The sequence below is a fragment of the Pituophis catenifer genome, unplaced genomic scaffold (genome assembly GCF_029215685.1).
Source record: "Pituophis catenifer annectens isolate HBS135680 unplaced genomic scaffold, rPitCat1.0.hap2 SCAF_1, whole genome shotgun sequence".
In the NCBI taxonomy this organism is placed as follows: domain Eukaryota; kingdom Metazoa; phylum Chordata; class Lepidosauria; order Squamata; family Colubridae; genus Pituophis; species Pituophis catenifer.
The window spans coordinates 177,545,089-177,561,746 of record NW_027256881.1 but is presented as its reverse complement, the minus strand read 5'-3'; the positions used below and the strand labels follow the sequence as shown (position 1 = coordinate 177,561,746).

The following is a 16,658-nucleotide window of genomic DNA, read 5'->3' as shown; positions in this document are numbered from 1 at the left end:
ACGGAGTTCTCCACTGGCAGCAGGTGGGGCGGCAAAAAGAAAACAAAGCAAGCCCACAAAGGTGGTCGACCTCGGTCAAGGGCGTCCCCGTCAAGCCCCTCCCGCTTCCTCCTCCTCAGCGCCAGGAAGAAGCCCTCCTTAAGGGACCGCCTTCTCGCTCGACCAGCCGCCCGCCACCTTTTTTTCCCCTTTTTACCTCCGCGGCAGGGGAGGCTCCTCGACCTCAAAACAGAACTCCCCTCTAACGCTCTCTCCAGTAAAATAATGGCGGCGCCGTCGGCAATTTCCGCGAGATGCTCGCTAATTTCCGGCCTCCTGGAAAGACCGGCCGGAAAACGCGCGCGACTTTCTCTGGAGGGCAGAGAGGAAAAACGAGGGGCGTGCGCGGCGGAAGGATATTATCTCTAAGGAAGTAGGTGCGGAAGGATCCGTTGTGGCCTATATAAGCACCGCAGAGAAGAGACGCGTTCTCTTTGGGACGGCGGTGTGCTGGCGGGTGGTTGCCGGCTGGAGGTTTTCCTTCTTCTCCCATTGCAACTGACAACTTCGGCGCCATCATGGGATTTGGGGACCTGAAATCTGCCTCCGGCCTGCAGCTCCTGAACTCCTTCTTGGCAGATAAAAGTTACATCGAGGGGTGAGGGGCCCGGTCAGCAGCTTTCTCGCGTCTTGTCTTGCTGTGCGGGGGAACCTTTGAGAAAAGCGTTTCTTTCTCCGCTCGCTCTCGGCGTTGTAGGCCCTTCGTCGACATGCTTTCCCAAGTAAAGTTGGGGGAGGGTCGTGCGGTGAGGCCTGGCTGGGAGCTTTAATAGCCACCGTGTGATCAGATAAGAGTGAAAGAGCGGGCGTTTCCTTTTTACGCTCCTTTATAGCAATAGCGAAGGCAAGGGCCGTAATTGCATTATACCGAATTCGGCATCATTCTCATCGTCGTCATCCATGGAACGTTCAACTTTGTTTTTTATCTACGTTACCTTGGTTTTGTTGTTCCGAAACCGTATGTGGTCCTTATTTTATTGGCGGAGAACGTGCTGTAGGAGGGGAATGAGTTGGCTAACGAAAGGCCGCCCAGCGGGGATTTCAGTCGAAACCTTCTGCAGCTCAAAAGGTCCTACAGCAGTTGTCAGGTCTATTTTTATAAATGAGCTTGTGTTGGAAATGAACTTTGCAATTAACTGTTTTTATTATAAAAACAGTTTATGGAAACATTATGGAATGAAGTGGGGGGGGGAATTGAAACTGGTCTGTGATCCTGAGTTGCCAATGGCATGGAACAATTTTTATTTGGGGTTAATTGGTAGATTTAATACACACACACACCTAGGTATGTCAGATATAAATGAAGCAGCAACTTTATTGCTTTTGACAAGGATTTTCCACTCCTCTTTTCTTGTAAATCCATCTACTTCAGTATGAAGATATGTTATGGCTGTGGTCAATCCATCCTACTAAAGAACCAGATCTGAAGGTCACAATTTAACCCCGGGACAGGGTTGCTCTATTCAAACCTTAGTGGACTGGATATGAAAGGGAAAGGTCTGCTAGTTCCCATCAGACAGTTGCATCTGAAGAGCCACCTAGTGTCAACTGTTAACAAGTTCAGCCACTCTGTAATTTTCCCAAAGGTGAAAGTTGCAAAGCTACTATAGAATCCATACTATTGGTGTTTAATTTATAGTAATTATGATACGTCTTTGGTAAGTTAAGATGGCTTTGCTAATTAAAATTCATGATTCCTGCAGGTATGTTCCATCACAGGCAGATGTTGCTGTATTTGAAGCAGTTGGTTCATCCCCTCCTCCTGAGTTATACCATGCCCTCCGGTGGTACAACCACATTAAATCTTATGAGAAACAAAAAGCAAGGTGAGGCTTATTTCTGCTATTTGCATTTCTGTTTCTGGTCTGCCTACAGTTTGTGTTTCAGATGAAGCTCAAAGAAATATAAAATATTCTTTTTTCAGAAATCTAGAGTTTGGGATATTTTTCCAATGGGGATATGGAAAATATTCTTTGCATAGGAAGCTGCCAAGGATGGCCCATGTTTCCAAAAATGTCGATGTTGGACTGTTCTGGTCTAACTCAGAATACCAGGGCTATTTTAAGCCAGGCAGAAGTAGTTTGGGAGAGGAATGGGAAAAGACCAGGGATGTTGGTGGCTAAGGGGAGAGAGAGAAGGGAAGAGTTGGGAAGATGGGGATTCCTTGGAGTGTATCATACTGAGATTGTGACAAGGGAGAAAAGGCATTGGAAGATAGGGGATAGGCTATAGGCTATATGTTGCCCATCTCACTATCAAAAATGATTCTGGGTGGAAGAAGGCACTGGAAAGATGGAGAGTTCCAAAGAAAAAGACGGCAACTTGCATGAACCTTGCTTGCTCACCTGAATATGTTTTACTCTGAACAAAATGAAACTTAAACATTTCCCACTTTTGTACAGTAGCCATTAATATAAAATTCACCATTCTGTATTTCTAAGAAAGTAAGCTCTCTATATTAGTATTTGTATAACTGGGTAGTTTTAAATTTGTAATTCACTTTTCCTGATGAATGTCATTGAACAAATTGCATTATAAACTTGCAGGGAGTCCTTAGTTGGGATCAGAATTTCTGTTGTAAGTTGTTGCAGTCATAAGTCATCACATGACTCAGTTTTACAACTATTTTTTCAGTGGTCATAAATTGAATCACTAGTTGCAAGTATGAATCCAACTTAACCAATGTCATTTTTTGCCAAAACCCAGCAAAAAACATAATTGCAAACTAGCTGTCAATGCCTGAATTGTAATCACATAATTACAGGAGTAGGGTGACAGTTGTAACTTCAAATTTAGATAAGTGACTTTCTTGGAGGCTGTTGTTAATCAAATGGTTACAAGTCAAGGACTACCTATACGAGAGATGGAGTGTTTACACTTTAAAATGAGCTTTCATAATCCACATAATCTAAATCTTATCCAAGTAGATTTAGAAAATTCCCAATTTCAGAAAATGTTATTTAATCTGATTTTATATTTAGTAATAAATAAAAACCTCTGAAGACACTTATTGGCATTGTTAGCTGAATCAGTAACAGCAAGTCTCCCTTATTGATGCTCAGACCTGTGCTGGAGATACATTATAAGTAACATTTAAATTGCAATTTGCCTGCAGGGCATCAGGTGCCTATGAAGTTGGCATCTAGTATCTTACCTTTGAAATTTCAATATGTTTAAGGACAGCTGTTAATTGGTTGGCAAAGGGAGGCTGCACTTCTACAGCTTTATTCTGGACAACACTGAGGTAACAGGAATGTACAGTCAACAATTAAATGCTGTCTGTTTTCTAGTCTGCCTGGTGTGAAGAAAGCTTTGGGAAAATATGGCCCTGCAGATGTTGAAGACAGTACAGGCACAGGTGGAGATAACAAAGATGACGATGACATTGACCTTTTTGGTTCTGATGAAGATGAGGTATCCCAAACTTCTTCCTGTTAATTTTGTGTGGCGCTTACATAAAAAGCAGCATGAAATTAATTGAATTATGTAATAGAATATAATGCAGTTCAGATTAAACAGTTAAAACACTGTGTGAGACACTATCTACAATACTGCCCAATTGGGCTAGCTTGCACATCACAGTATTGTAATGGAATATATTTAGCTTCTTGGTTGAAGGATTTCAGTGTTCCTTCAGAGGTTACCCAGCTTATTATTTTCTGTTTGCCATTACAATCACATCTAATCCTAATTCATATCAGCCCCATGTGTGAAGCAAGGTACACAGTTGATTTGGAATTCTTTTCAACTGGTTGGTGGTCTGAAGGAGGAACAGTTGTGTGTAAAATCTATTGCATGAAAGATCATTTTAAATGAGAGCAAACCCTATTTCCTATTAGCAATGATGATGCTAGTAGTGTAGTGATACCTTTGCAAGAAAACAGACAAGCTCAGAGAGCACAAAGGATCACATAGTTACAAATGCTCTCTTCTATAGAAGGATCATTCTCTTGATAGCCTTAGATTGGCTGCCAACATGAAATTCTGCAGAGATGATGTGTGAGGAAAAACGTTTCACTTCAAGAGCCAAATGGCTCCTAATAACTATCTCAGTTATTTAGGAAAAAATGTAACTTTTTCATCTTGCGATCGAAGCCATGACCAATATAAATTATCTCACATAACCGAGGCTTGCTTTTTCTAAGCATCATGAACCCCCAATAGAGCCAGGTCATTCCTTCATTTAACTGAGAGTGAGAGCACTGGAGCAAATGGACACATGGTTTCTTTAAAAACTGACAAACTAAATCACTTAGTTTAGAGACAAACACACTACAGAGTCCGCTTGGAGCTGGAGATGAGGGTAGCAGAGAAGACTTAATAACTTGGTTATTATCTGGCAAATTTGGCCTACAGTTTTGAACCAAGTCTGTTTATATTATTGAGATTCTTTTCAGATCCTGTATCTTGCAAAGGGATATGAGATTTGGAAAGAAGTTAGTGTTGCTAGTTTTTTAATCATTCCTAACACTAAACATTGAACTGGCCCTGTTATTTATTTATTATTAATTTATTAATAAAATTTATATGCCACTCTATATCCAAGGACTCAGGGCGGCTCACAACAATAAAAAACCAGTTAAAATTATAAAATACATAATGTACGTATAAAATTTATATTAAAACCCCCAAAATCTAAAAACCCTCTCAGTCCAGGCTGGGTCCTGAGAGGTCCAGCCTCTCGGTTATTGTTTTATGGTCATTAAAAAAAATTAATTATATGCTAAATATAAATACTGTATACTTTGGTCCAATACAACCAAGAAGGTAACTTTGCAGTTGTATCTCAGATATACTTGAGTGTTTAAACCAATATCATTTGGGATTTAAACAAGGATGTGAAATTAAAATTTGTTTAGTGAATGAAAAGGGAAAGTTGGAATGTGGTTTTATTTTTTTGGAACTTTCTGTGGCCTTCAATGCAATTTGACCATCGTGTCTTTTGGGGTTACCTGATAAATCTAGGTCTTTAGTAATCGTTGTAGTTGTTAGAATTTTGTTTTATCCAGAATAGAGACTATTGTTTCTTATATCTCAATAAAAGGATAATGCTCACGTTGAGAATTATTTTAGATTCTAAGCTGTTCCTTCACTACAAAATAGTGGCAGAGATGAGTGCATTTGAACAATAATTTGTGGTAATAGCTGGTTCCAAGTGATCATATTGGGCAACAGTTTTTCCCTAATAGGTGATTTCAGGCGATGAAAAATAATCCCTTGAACTTTGCAAAATAATTCAATCTTTTATTTAGCCATTTAATTGATGGGTTGTGTCGTAATTTAAGATTTGCAATTATGTTAATTTTACCTTATTTTTGAATTTATTGTATCTTAATGTTAGCCTTTTTTGTGTGTGTGCTATATTTTAGTGGAAACACTTGGTATAAACCTAAGAAATCATTCGATAATGCTTTACTCTGTAAAACCATGGTACATAGCACAATCTATCCAACCTTCACTGACTTTGAAAAAAGCAAGTAGGCTTAAATCACAGTAAATTTTGAATGGATGACTTCTGGGAAAGCTCAGGGCAGTAGTCTAGACTGGGAAAACAAATAATGTTCTAGAAGATAGCAGTCACAAAGCACTTTTGTGTTTTTGTCAGACACTTTAGGGGAAGCTTTACCTTATATTCTGTAATGCATATTAAAGTCGTCTGTAGATGGTGTTTTAAAATTAAAATCTCATGTTTTTCAAAGCTTTGAATTGGTGACATGATGAATAAAACCAAATCACCATCTTTCGTCTGAAATTATGATGATTTGTTTTTCTGAAAGATCCAGTTGAGTTTGAGCTTGATAAGGAAATAATTGCTTTATTTTATTTAACTTCATTTTTTCATTTCTTAAGGAAAGTGAAGAAGCAAAAAAGTTAAGGGAGGAACGGCTTGCTCAGTATGAATCAAAGAAGTCCAAAAGTAAGTTATTAGTCCTGCAGCACTCCTTAAATTTACTCAGTCTGAATTATTTCCTAGATTAACCGTAATCTGTCTAAACTCACTCGTATAAGTATTACAGATATATTTCTTATTATATTTCTTATTATATTTCTTATTATTTCTTATTATTTCTTTATCTTCACCTGTATTCAGACATTTGAACTGTAATGACACTTTAAATCAAAGCAATACTTTGATTTAAAGTGTCATTACAGTTCAAATGTCTGAATACAGGTGAAGATAAATTCACAGGACTAGAAGTAGTATAACATCCTGCTTAAATTATGTGTTTTTCTGTCAATGGTGAAATACTGATTTCATAGCAAATATGTGATTCCACAGGTACTGGCCTGAAACTGTTCTGTACTGTAGCAGTTGCAGTATTCCGACTGTGGGAAAATAGCTGTTACGCTTGCAGAATGCTCCTTTCCCAACCAGGAGAAGAGAGTTTTGGTGTAACAAACAATATCATATCTTGTATTCTTCTCCTATGCTGATTAAATTTAATCTTATTTTGCAGTTTACAAGTTTTAAACATTTAGTGTGTGATACTTTTAGCTTTTTTCTAAGTAGAAACAACATTTGTGAGGAAATTTGTTACAATAGAGTGCTATGATGATGTTATCCATTCAGTCATGTCTGACTCTTGGCAATTCTCTGGACCAGGTCTCTCCACATCTTCCAATCTTGCACTACTTTGGCAATTGCTATAACTTCTTGAAATTATGTAAAACAACCTGCTTTTATTGAGTTATTCTTTGGTTTCTCTAGAACCAGCACTGGTTGCCAAGTCATCCCTTTTATTAGATGTAAAACCTTGGGACGATGAGACAGATATGTCCAAATTGGAGGAGTGTGTCCGAAGCATTCAGGCTGATGGCTTAGTGTGGGGATCTTGTAAGTAACTGGTTGGAGATAGAAAAATTATGACTTACTACTTTTAGAGTACACTTCACGTGCATAAAATCTATGTATAGTTGAATTGCTTCTTAAATCATGTTCCCCAAAGTTCATAGAGTTTATTGTTTCCATTTCCCAAAATCATGGGCTTTTTGTTGAAAATTTCCAACTAGTGTAGTAGGGCCAGTCAAATTCCTTACTGAGTACCCCAAAATGGAATTTTGGCCGTGTTGTGGACTAATAGTATTTAGACTTATATACCACCCATAGTGCTTCACAGCACTCACTGGGTGGTTTATAATGTCAGCATTATTTGCATATTGCCCCTAACAATCTGGGTCTTCATTTTATTGACCTCAGAAGGATGGAAGTCCTTGAGTCTTGTCAAAATCGAACTCAGGCTGTGGGGAAAGTTTGCCTGCAATATTGCATTCTAACCACTGCGCCACCAGGGCTCCTAGACTAGGTCATTGAATTATTATGGCCCCTGTAATTTACAGTACCTTATCACATCCTCTATTTGAGAGTCTTGAGATGCATATAGAGGTGAATTATTTTTCCCTATAGAACCTCTTAAGTAAAAGTTCTCTTTGCACCTGATAGGCGGATGTATGTGGACTAACATTTTCTTCATCACTCCGTTGTTTTTGCACAACATATATATCCACTGACATGGAAACAGCTTTTAAATTTACCAAACTTTCTTACCTTCTTGCAAACAACAATGTCATTAGCACATTACCTTAAACTGGGTTTATTACTTATTGCTGCTCCTGCATATGATAGTCTTCAATGCACTTACGTTTATTGAAAGGTTCCAATAAGGAAAATTACCTAGGTTTACTACAGCATATGAAACTTAAATGATGAATGTTGTGGGACAAAGGTTATGTCTCTGCAACATTCATCATTTATAGCAATAAAGTATTGCCATAAATCAGTTTGGTGTCACTTGTCCAGACTGACACATTTTATTAAAGACATAACTAAATAGAGTGCTACTAGAATCCTCCTATAAAATGAATGGCAGGGACTATCTAATTTTCCCCCTTTTAAATTCACTTCTTGGTTGCTATACTTGAGAGGGAGTCCCTATATGAGGGGAGCTGTAATTCAAGTTCCTAAATGCTTGCTTCTACACATTATCCACACTGAATAGCTATTATAGGGGATAAACATATAGAGTAGATTATCCGTTTTAACAGTTTTTTTATTATCTTTCTAGCCAAACTAGTTCCAGTTGGTTATGGAATAAAGAAACTTCAAATTCAGTGTGTAGTTGAAGATGATAAAGTTGGAACTGATATGTTGGAAGAGAAGATCACTGCATTCGAAGATTATGTACAATCAATGGATGTGGCAGCGTTCAACAAAATTTAAGTTGTGGTAGCTTCTGGAATAAAAATATTGCAGCAGAAATGTTGTGATTTATTGTCTTCAGCTATTTGACTTTTTAAAAATGGAGTTTTCAATTGACGTTTGTAGGCTAAAAGGAAATACTGTAATTTGAATTCTTCGCTTCAGAGATAGAAGGTGGTTCTACTATAGACCCCCTCTTATCTTGGGAGGAATTCCAAGTTGTGATTTTACACTGGTGAACCAAATCCCCTCTAATTAATTAAATAGTTCTTTACCTGATATAGTGGGTTGCTCTGACATTGAAAGCACTGAAATGGAGGAGTTTAAAAAGTTAGATGGGTAAACCAGAGGATGGCTTATTTTATAAGACTCTCCTCAAATTTAATGGTGTGTATAAACTATCTAAGGAGAATTCACTTAAACCCACCATACACGTAAACAAATGGATCATCAGATTAATCAAGGCAAAAATACTTTTAGTTCATAGATAAAGGTTGGATAAGATGCCCAAAAGATGCCCTTAGTAGTATAAGATTGGTCTATCTGACTTGCTAAAAATGTCAAATGCCTTCATTGAGTGATCTTGGATCACATGAGATCTCAAATGCCTTTATGTAGTAAATGTGTTGTCATCTTCATCATGATTCTGAAAGCTCAATAATTATCAGGACACAGGACACATGAACACCTCAGCCCCACAAGCTATCATAAGTGTAGTTATCGTCTTCTATTCTGTTGATAGGTACCTTTAGAGTTTTTGACTTGGAATGCATTTGAAAAACTGATGGAAGGCTGGTTGGTTGGCTGCTTCTGCTTTTATAATGGTGCTTTTTCATCTTTGTCTTTTGAGCATTGCATCCATTTATGTGTCTGTCCATGGAACCTTTGAGGGTTTTTTTAAAATGCTTTACTAGTTGGCTTCCTAATCTTAGGGTTGTATGCTCTTTTGGATCTTGCTGAAGCAGTTTGTGGTATGCTTTGGTGCAAAGGTATGTTTGAAAGTATTGCTTTGAGATCTGTTTACTGCATTACTTCAGTCTATCCCTTTGGCACTGAAAGTGCAAAAAAGATTGTTTTCTGAGCAAGGATGCAAATATGACTCAAGATTACTTCTTTGTTCTGTTAATGTACTTTACTTTTAAGATGTAAATGTTGGCATCCAGACAGGCAAGGATTGATTTGAATTTGGTCCTTGTGTGGGCCTCACTCCTGAGCAACTTCTCTCTCTCTTGCCCCCCTTCCCCAATGCAGAAAATCTCCACTGCAGATGAATCTTGTAGTGAAGGAGAAATCCATATTTCTTATTCTTTTGGGGTAAAGTTGGGCATAGGCAAAATATTCTAAAACAGTTTTAAAAGCAATTTAATGGACTGACTGGAATTGAATACTTTCTGCCTGGATGTCTTAGTCTCTAGAGGATGCAACTGACTGGAAAGGACTTTTCTCTCTTTTGAAAAAGACTCAAAACCCAGACATTCTACTAGTAATCTATGTTCCCTTCATTTAGCATAAAGTAAACACAGAGCAAATAATATTGTACTACTGAGTTCAAGGAAAGCTAGAGCTAGAAAATGTGGGCAACAAAGCTCCAGATAAGTGCTAGGTGATGGCAACTTATAGAGCTTTCTATATCTTTCCTGCTGATACTGGCTGCCTGGATTTGTGTGCAAGCCCCCAGGGCCGGGGTCTGCAACCTTAAACACTCAAAAGAGCCATTTGGACCTGTTTCCCACAGAAAAGAATATACGGGGAGCCACAAAACCTGGTGTGGCAAGCTTGATGTCACTCCCACCCAGTCACATGACCACCCCTCTAGTCACGCTTACCCAGCCATTAAAAAACACTGGGAACCACAAAACCCTTTTGACATCTCTCTCCCTCTCCCCACCCTCTCCCCACTCGCCCTCTCTGTCCCTCCCTCTCTTCCCATCTGTATCTCTATCCCCCTTCTCTATGTCTCTATCTCTGTCTGTCCCCCCTCTCTCTGTATCTCTCTCCCTCTCTATGCCTCTGTCTCTCCCACTTCTCTCTCTCTCTGCCTATGTGTGTCTCTCCCCTTCTCTTTCTTCCCCCGCTCTCCGGGGTTAGCCCGCTTTTCCCACTCCCCTGAGCTTTACTCCTCTAGCGGAGTGGTGCTGCAAGCCAGTGTCTGCGGGTAGAGAGCAGACTGCGTATCTCTCCAAGCAACAGGCACACCCAACACCAACAAGGGCCAGAAGAAGCTCCAGCAAGAGTGAGGCGCTGGAAAATCAGCCCTGACTGCTTCTCCATCTCCCACCGTCGCCCTTACCTTCTCAGGCTAGGCAAGGAGTGACTGGGAGGGGAGAGCGAATGGCAGGGCCAGCCAGTGGTGGGATCACCCGATGGAGCCACAGTAGAGGGCCCAAAGAGCCAACACCTGCGCCAGGGCAAAACACAAATCCTGTTTCAAGTTTTGTTTTGATGAAACTCAGAACACACATAATTGGCTCACATTTTTTTCTGCCAAGCCAATCTGAATCATTTTGCTGGAACACTTAGGAAGAAGTGCTTTGCAGTCAAAAAAACATTTTCTGTTTTATGCAGCCCTGCATTCCATTTTACAGTTTGGGCTTTAAAATAACTTGCTGTATAATTTTCCCCACACACAAGTCTACATGGTTACTTAGCTGTCCCTTCTATTTCAGGATAGGTAGAAATTATATTAAATTACCTACTTCTGGACATTTAGCAAGAAATTCAAAGATGTAGAACTCTACAGCTAAATAGACAAAACAGTATTGGCAGATTCATCTTGATTGGTGAGAGCAGAGGTGAAATCCAGCAGGTTCTGACAGGTTCTGGAGAACCAGTAGCGCAAATTCTGAGCAGTTCAGAGAACCGGTAGCGGAAATTTTGAGTAGTTTGGACAACTGGCAAATACCACCTCTGGCTGGCCCCAGAGTGGGGTGGGAATGGACTTTTGGCAATATCCTTTCCCTAGGAGTGGGGAGGGAATGAGGATTTTGCAGTATCCTTCCCCTGCCATGCCCACCAAGCCATGCCCACAGAACCGGTAGTAAAAAACTTTGGATTTCACCACTGGGTGACAGTCAATATTAAATATCTTATTGGGGAATTCTTGGGGATCTGCTAGTTAAGCTTGTATTCCCCACCCCGATCCCCAGTGTTGTTGAACTAATTATATAATTAATGTCACATCTGATTAGATATATTAGAAATGTTTGGTTGCAGATCGTTTCCTGGACCCAAATCTTACACTGGATAGCTGAACTTCAAATGTTGTGATTAGACTGGGTGATGTCAGCCCTATAGATACACCAAGAAATCAACTTCATAGAGAGGCTAAAATTACTTTTATTGAAATTGGCTATAATAACAGAATCTTGCAAGTCTGAGCTCTTCTCTTCCTTATACTCCAGTGAATTAGAGTGGTGTTTGCCCGAGATACTTCTGAATACTACCTCAATAATTCTGGAATTATACTTCAGACTGTTTAACTTTCTGCTCATCTCTACCAAAGTCATCATCTTTACTCTCTGCGGGTAAAGATTATGATTCCACTGCTTCTCTTACACCTAGGTGGTTCCAAATACATTATAATTGAGCACATTCTTTTGGTAAAGGTTCTCTGTACTGCAAGTGCATTTTTATTGGAACATTTCAAATCCAATAAAGTTAAAATCGCTGTATAAAGTTTCTCAATGACTCTGAAAGCAAAACAAGTGATTGAAATTAAAGGCACAAATGTTCCAATGGACAGTGGTGCATCATTTGGCTTGAAAAAATTTCCAGCCTTTTCTGTTCTATCAACATAAGTTGCCCTGAGGAGGAAACAGGTTTTAATTCATTATTAGCCATCTAAATCTTATTCATACCTTAGTATCTAAGAGAACTTGAAATCTTAAATAACAAGTCTTTGTTTGAAAAAGAAAAGACAGTATCATTTGACTGCAGACCTTGTCCTAGTGGGATGGATTAATCGTCCTGTTAGTTTACAGGCAATACCAATTAGTGTGCAGCCTTTTCCTTCTAGCCTTCAGCTATTTTAAAATTCCATACTTGTTCGTGGCTTATTAGGGTAGGTATCTGTTCTCCAGACCTCAATGATTGTCTACATGGAGCAAACACTATCTACTTCTTGCCTCAGCCACCTAAATCAAAATCAACCCAGTGTTTCAACAATTTGTATTCAATCAAGGAAGCCAGACTTGAATTTGCATGTCTATTCAATCATTAAATCATTTAGATGGCTGTAGAGAAAGGAAGGCATAGATGGTAAACTATTCCGATATTCCCTAATGGGTGATCAATTAAGCATTATAGTTTGTCGCATAATCGGCCAGATGTTTAGACAGGATTTGGCATTTTTATCCACCTATCAAGTCCTTCCCTGGGATAGGAGATGTTGTTATTTCATGGGTTTAAGATATCACAGGAAGTGAGTTGTTCCAAAAGCTGCTTTTTGCAATTGTCAGTGATTTTGTCAATGGTGTTCAATTGGTGCTCCAATTGTTTTGTGATTGCACCCAAGGGGCCTATTAGTATTGGTACTATCTTTGCTTTCTTTTGGCCTAGTTGTTTTCTTTGCAGGTCTTTGTATTTTGTGATTTTCTCCAATTCTTTCTCTTCTATTCTGCAGTATTGTTGTTACTATTATAGATGGGGAACTGCCACTTTGAAATGGTTGTAAGTAAACATCCTATGTAAAAGACCAATTCTAGTCCAAGCTTATGTCTGCTTCATGGTGTTGTGACAGGTTAGCTCTCTTCTATTTGTGCAGTGAGATGGTCAGTGCTGTCTCCAAAACTACTCACAGGGTTGTTTGGATGTTCTTAAAGCTGGTGGGTTTTTTTTTTCTTCTACCATTAGGTTTGGCAACTTGAACCTTGGCAAAATCAAAATGAAAGTAAACTTTGTTCTTTCGGAATTGGGGAATGTAGTCATTCATTCACTTACTTGTATGGTTTATAGACCATATAACCATACTGACTCTGAGCAGTGTAGAACTGCCCAAATCTATAATTTGGAATTAAAATATAGGAATAGGAATTAATATAGGAATTAATATAGGAATTAATATAGGAATTAAAAAATAATCAAATTTAAAAAGTAATCAAATTTAAAACAAAAACCATACCCTGTAATTTTGTGTACCACATAATACACAATATAACCCTTTAGTGCTGAACAACAGTGTAAATTGGCTGCTTTGTGGAAAGAGACTTTAACCTGCTTGGTTTGCACTTTATTTATAATCACTATATCTGCACATTGCTGAAAATATCTTACTTTGAAACTGGGAGGGTTGGAAGTCAGCATCCTAGGTGTTTTTCTAAAAAAAAAAATGCTGAGTTGAATCACATGGAAAAGCAGGTGCAATACCTCTGCTTCAGCATTTTGTTGGCTTCCTCCCCTGTGCCCACCCACCCCGAGACCTGAAACAACTAAAATAAAAAATCCTCAAAGAAGAGATCTATTCCAGTAAACTATATAAACTTATGGATCTCTTTAACAGAAAGACATAAAGCAAGTGGTTAACAATACTTTTAATATGATCGGGGATAAAATTGTTTGACATTGACACCAATGATTTTTTTTTTTTTTTAGATTTAAGGAATGAGTAAGCTATTTGAATCTTTCCAAAGCTTTCTACTAGCAGCCCACCAACAATCAATTGAACTCAAATGGTATATAACTAGGGAGGCAAGCATACTATGGATGGAAAGAAAGGGCTCTGGAACAACTCCTCTACCATTATGTCTCTTTGCTTAAATAAGCATTCAAATGGATGGAATCTCTCAAAACTGAATACCCTAAGATGAAATTCACAGCTATCTGGATGATCTATAGAAGATGGAACATGATGAATTAACAGAGAAAGTCTAGCAGTTGTAGTCCCAACATATCTGAAAGATACTAGATTGAGGAAGCCTAGTTTAAGATTGGAATCATGTATCACATTTTATCATAATCCATCAAGTCATGACTTGTAGTGATGTAGAGTTCAGGCACTAATGACAGATGTTAATCTAATCCAGCCACTTCCAAATGTGGGTTTCTGGCTGTTGGACTAAAACATCTGTCATCAATAATAGAACGTGATCATCCAACTTGGTAGGTGGTCAAAGCATCTAAGATTTCCAAAATACATTCTTATACTTCAATGTCATTTGCCATTCTGAGTAATGATTTGTTTTGGCAAAGTCATCATGTCTCAGTCATGGATTTATTATCGTTTCCACTCTATTCAAGGACAATTGCAAGGATAATTATAATTATATATGCATTCTTGATATATATTCTCTAGGAAAATGGAATTTGGGAGCAAAAAAATATGTAACTGTAGTCATGCTTATTTGAACATGGATATCTTGCTATAAAATTAAAAAATTGAAACGGATCTGCTGAGTATCTGTTGAAATATTACTTAGATCAGTCTAAAATATCTTAAACTGGAGAACATAACTGCATCCTAGAATGAACAGACAGCATACAAGTATTCCTCAACTTCACTTGCACTGTCCTGGTTTATGTGATTGCCATTTATAACCTTCCCATCCAGCTTCAAACAAGCAAAGTCAATGGAAGAGACAGGTTTGCTTATCAGCTGCATGATTCCCTTAACAACTGCAGTGATTTGGTTAACAATGGAAATTTCCAGACATTTTCTACCATGCTTCTCCATGAAATAAAATGCGGAAAAAATACACACATAAAAATTATTTTTACAAATGGGATGGAAATACGGTTCTGGTCCTATAGGATGCAATCCTAAGCATGAAGTCCTGATGAAATCAATACCTCTTCTATTCTTCCTGCAAAAAAGCCAAGAGGCAAAGAGCACATGGATCACCTGCAAGAGGGTGGTAAAAAGAAGAGTTGATATGATAGATCAAATTTCTATCCCTTTTTGTATGTGTGGCACCTACTGAAGAAAGAGTTGCCAAGTAAGCAAATTACTAGTGAACAAAAGAAGGGCTCTTCCAGCCTTGGTAGTACAGGGGTTAAGGCACCCTGTTATTAAGCTTATTAAGACCAGCTGCCTGCAATTACTGCAGGGTTCGAATCTCGCCAAGGCTCAAGGTTGACTCAGCCTTCCATCCTTTCTAAGGTAGGTGAAATGAGGACCCAGTTTGTGGGGGCAATAAGCTGACTTTGTATAAATATACAAAAGGATGAAGGCTATTGCTTAACGCATTGTAAGCCGCCCTGAGTCTTCGGAGAAGGGCGGCATATAAATCAAATTAAAAAAAAAAAAAACATGAAGGCTTTATCACATTTTGAAACTCGTTCTGATATCATATAAGGTTTGAGTCTGGGAGAGAAGCAGCTCAGTGGCAGCTTATTTAAAACCGGACAAAGTTGGTGTATTGCTTGCCACGTTATGTCTCAGCGGAGCTTGTGGGTGCTCCGCTTTTTCATTGCCCAGAATTCTGATATTACCTAACCCTAACTTTTGGACCACAGGTAACTCTTCTCAGTAGAGCTTCAGCATCTTGTTCGTCTCTCCTCCTCCTCTTCTCTCTCCGTTTCAACCACTGAGAGAACCATCTAAGTGTAAAATGCCTAATACTGTTCTTTTACCATTGTGATATAACAGCTGACTGTTAATGCTTGTAGCCAGACAAATGCATGTACTGAAAGCATGATGGGAAAGAAGGCATCAGCAATTTATTTTATTTCTTTGATTCAACGTGTAGAAGAGAGAGGGAATATTGTTCTGGGCTCTGGAGTAGCTTGTAGCAGAACACTTGCTAAACTCCACATTCTCCTTTGATCAGATGGAGGCACCTGCTGACTGACTAATGATGTTTCATGCATGTTCTCAGTAGTTTGAACTCTATAGTGGTGAACATGTCTTCAGGACAGTTTTGAATTGTATCGGAACATTTTCATAGTAGGAGCAACATTAGTATGGGAATGGCCTCAAAAGAAAGGTCCAACAGATGTGGAATAAAGGCAAAAATTATCCAATAAATAGGGGAGGGTCTTCATCTAAAGAAATTTCACTGTGCTATAAGAAAATCATGAGTTGTAGTGGCATTGTAAATTATTTTCTAATGTTTATGATTACATCTATCTTTATTTTATGATTCTTTGAGCTTTAAAAGCCCCCTTTATTTATAAATACCATTTTCCTTCTGTTTTATTACAAAAGATACTAGCATACTCCTTCCTTCTTAAAATACAAATACTTGCATAGATTTCTGTGAATGTAAACCTTTTAATGGCCCACAAACCTCATGTATAAATATTTCATTTTAATCATAGGCTGCCCTGAAAAATGTTAACGTTATATGCAGCTCTAGTGATACATAACATAACTAGCAGTGTTAATCATTGAGATACTTTGTAAGCAAGATTACGAATTCAGGTACCACCTTGAAAGCAATAACAGAAAAGTGCTTTAATATATGTAAATGCCTATATCCAGGCAACA

The 16,658-nt window shown here is 38.5% G+C and overlaps 2 protein-coding genes and 2 non-coding genes across 5 annotated transcripts in view; 3 read left to right on the top strand and 1 right to left on the bottom strand.

The window, feature by feature from the left end:
- Positions 1-339, bottom strand: part of NDUFS1 (NADH:ubiquinone oxidoreductase core subunit S1) — a 46,034-nt gene extending 45,695 nt beyond the window's left edge. For both annotated transcript variants that reach the window (XM_070933218.1, XM_070933217.1), the window contains exon 1: positions 197-339. The gene's annotated coding sequence lies outside the window, so the exon portion shown is untranslated. The remainder of the gene's footprint in view (positions 1-196) is intronic.
- Positions 340-460: 121 nt separating this feature from the next.
- Positions 461-8,296, top strand: EEF1B2 (eukaryotic translation elongation factor 1 beta 2). Its single transcript, XM_070933216.1, has 6 exons — positions 461-637; positions 1,743-1,865; positions 3,330-3,453; positions 5,890-5,956; positions 6,749-6,874; positions 8,103-8,296. The coding sequence occupies exons 1-6, from the start codon at positions 558-560 to the stop codon at positions 8,255-8,257; spliced, it is 675 nt and encodes a 224-aa protein (XP_070789317.1). The 5' UTR covers positions 461-557; the 3' UTR covers positions 8,258-8,296.
- Positions 5,746-5,821, top strand: LOC139309211 (small nucleolar RNA SNORD51). Its single transcript, XR_011599856.1, has one exon. It is a non-coding gene; the product is annotated as a small nucleolar RNA SNORD51 (small nucleolar RNA).
- Positions 6,312-6,445, top strand: LOC139309146 (small nucleolar RNA SNORA41). Its single transcript, XR_011599804.1, has one exon. It is a non-coding gene; the product is annotated as a small nucleolar RNA SNORA41 (small nucleolar RNA).
- Positions 8,297-16,658: the final 8,362 nt, after the last annotated feature.

Excerpts from the sequence above, each read along its gene's own strand:
- EEF1B2 (XM_070933216.1), top strand. The coding sequence starts at position 558 with ATGGGATTTGGGGACCTGAAATCTGCCTCCGGCCTGCAGCTCCTGAAC. Across the intron at positions 1,866-3,329 it reads TATGAGAAACAAAAAGCAAG|TCTGCCTGGTGTGAAGAAAG; the intron begins GTGAGGCTTATT and ends TCTGTTTTCTAG. Across the intron at positions 6,875-8,102 it reads TGGCTTAGTGTGGGGATCTT|CCAAACTAGTTCCAGTTGGT; the intron begins GTAAGTAACTGG and ends TTATCTTTCTAG.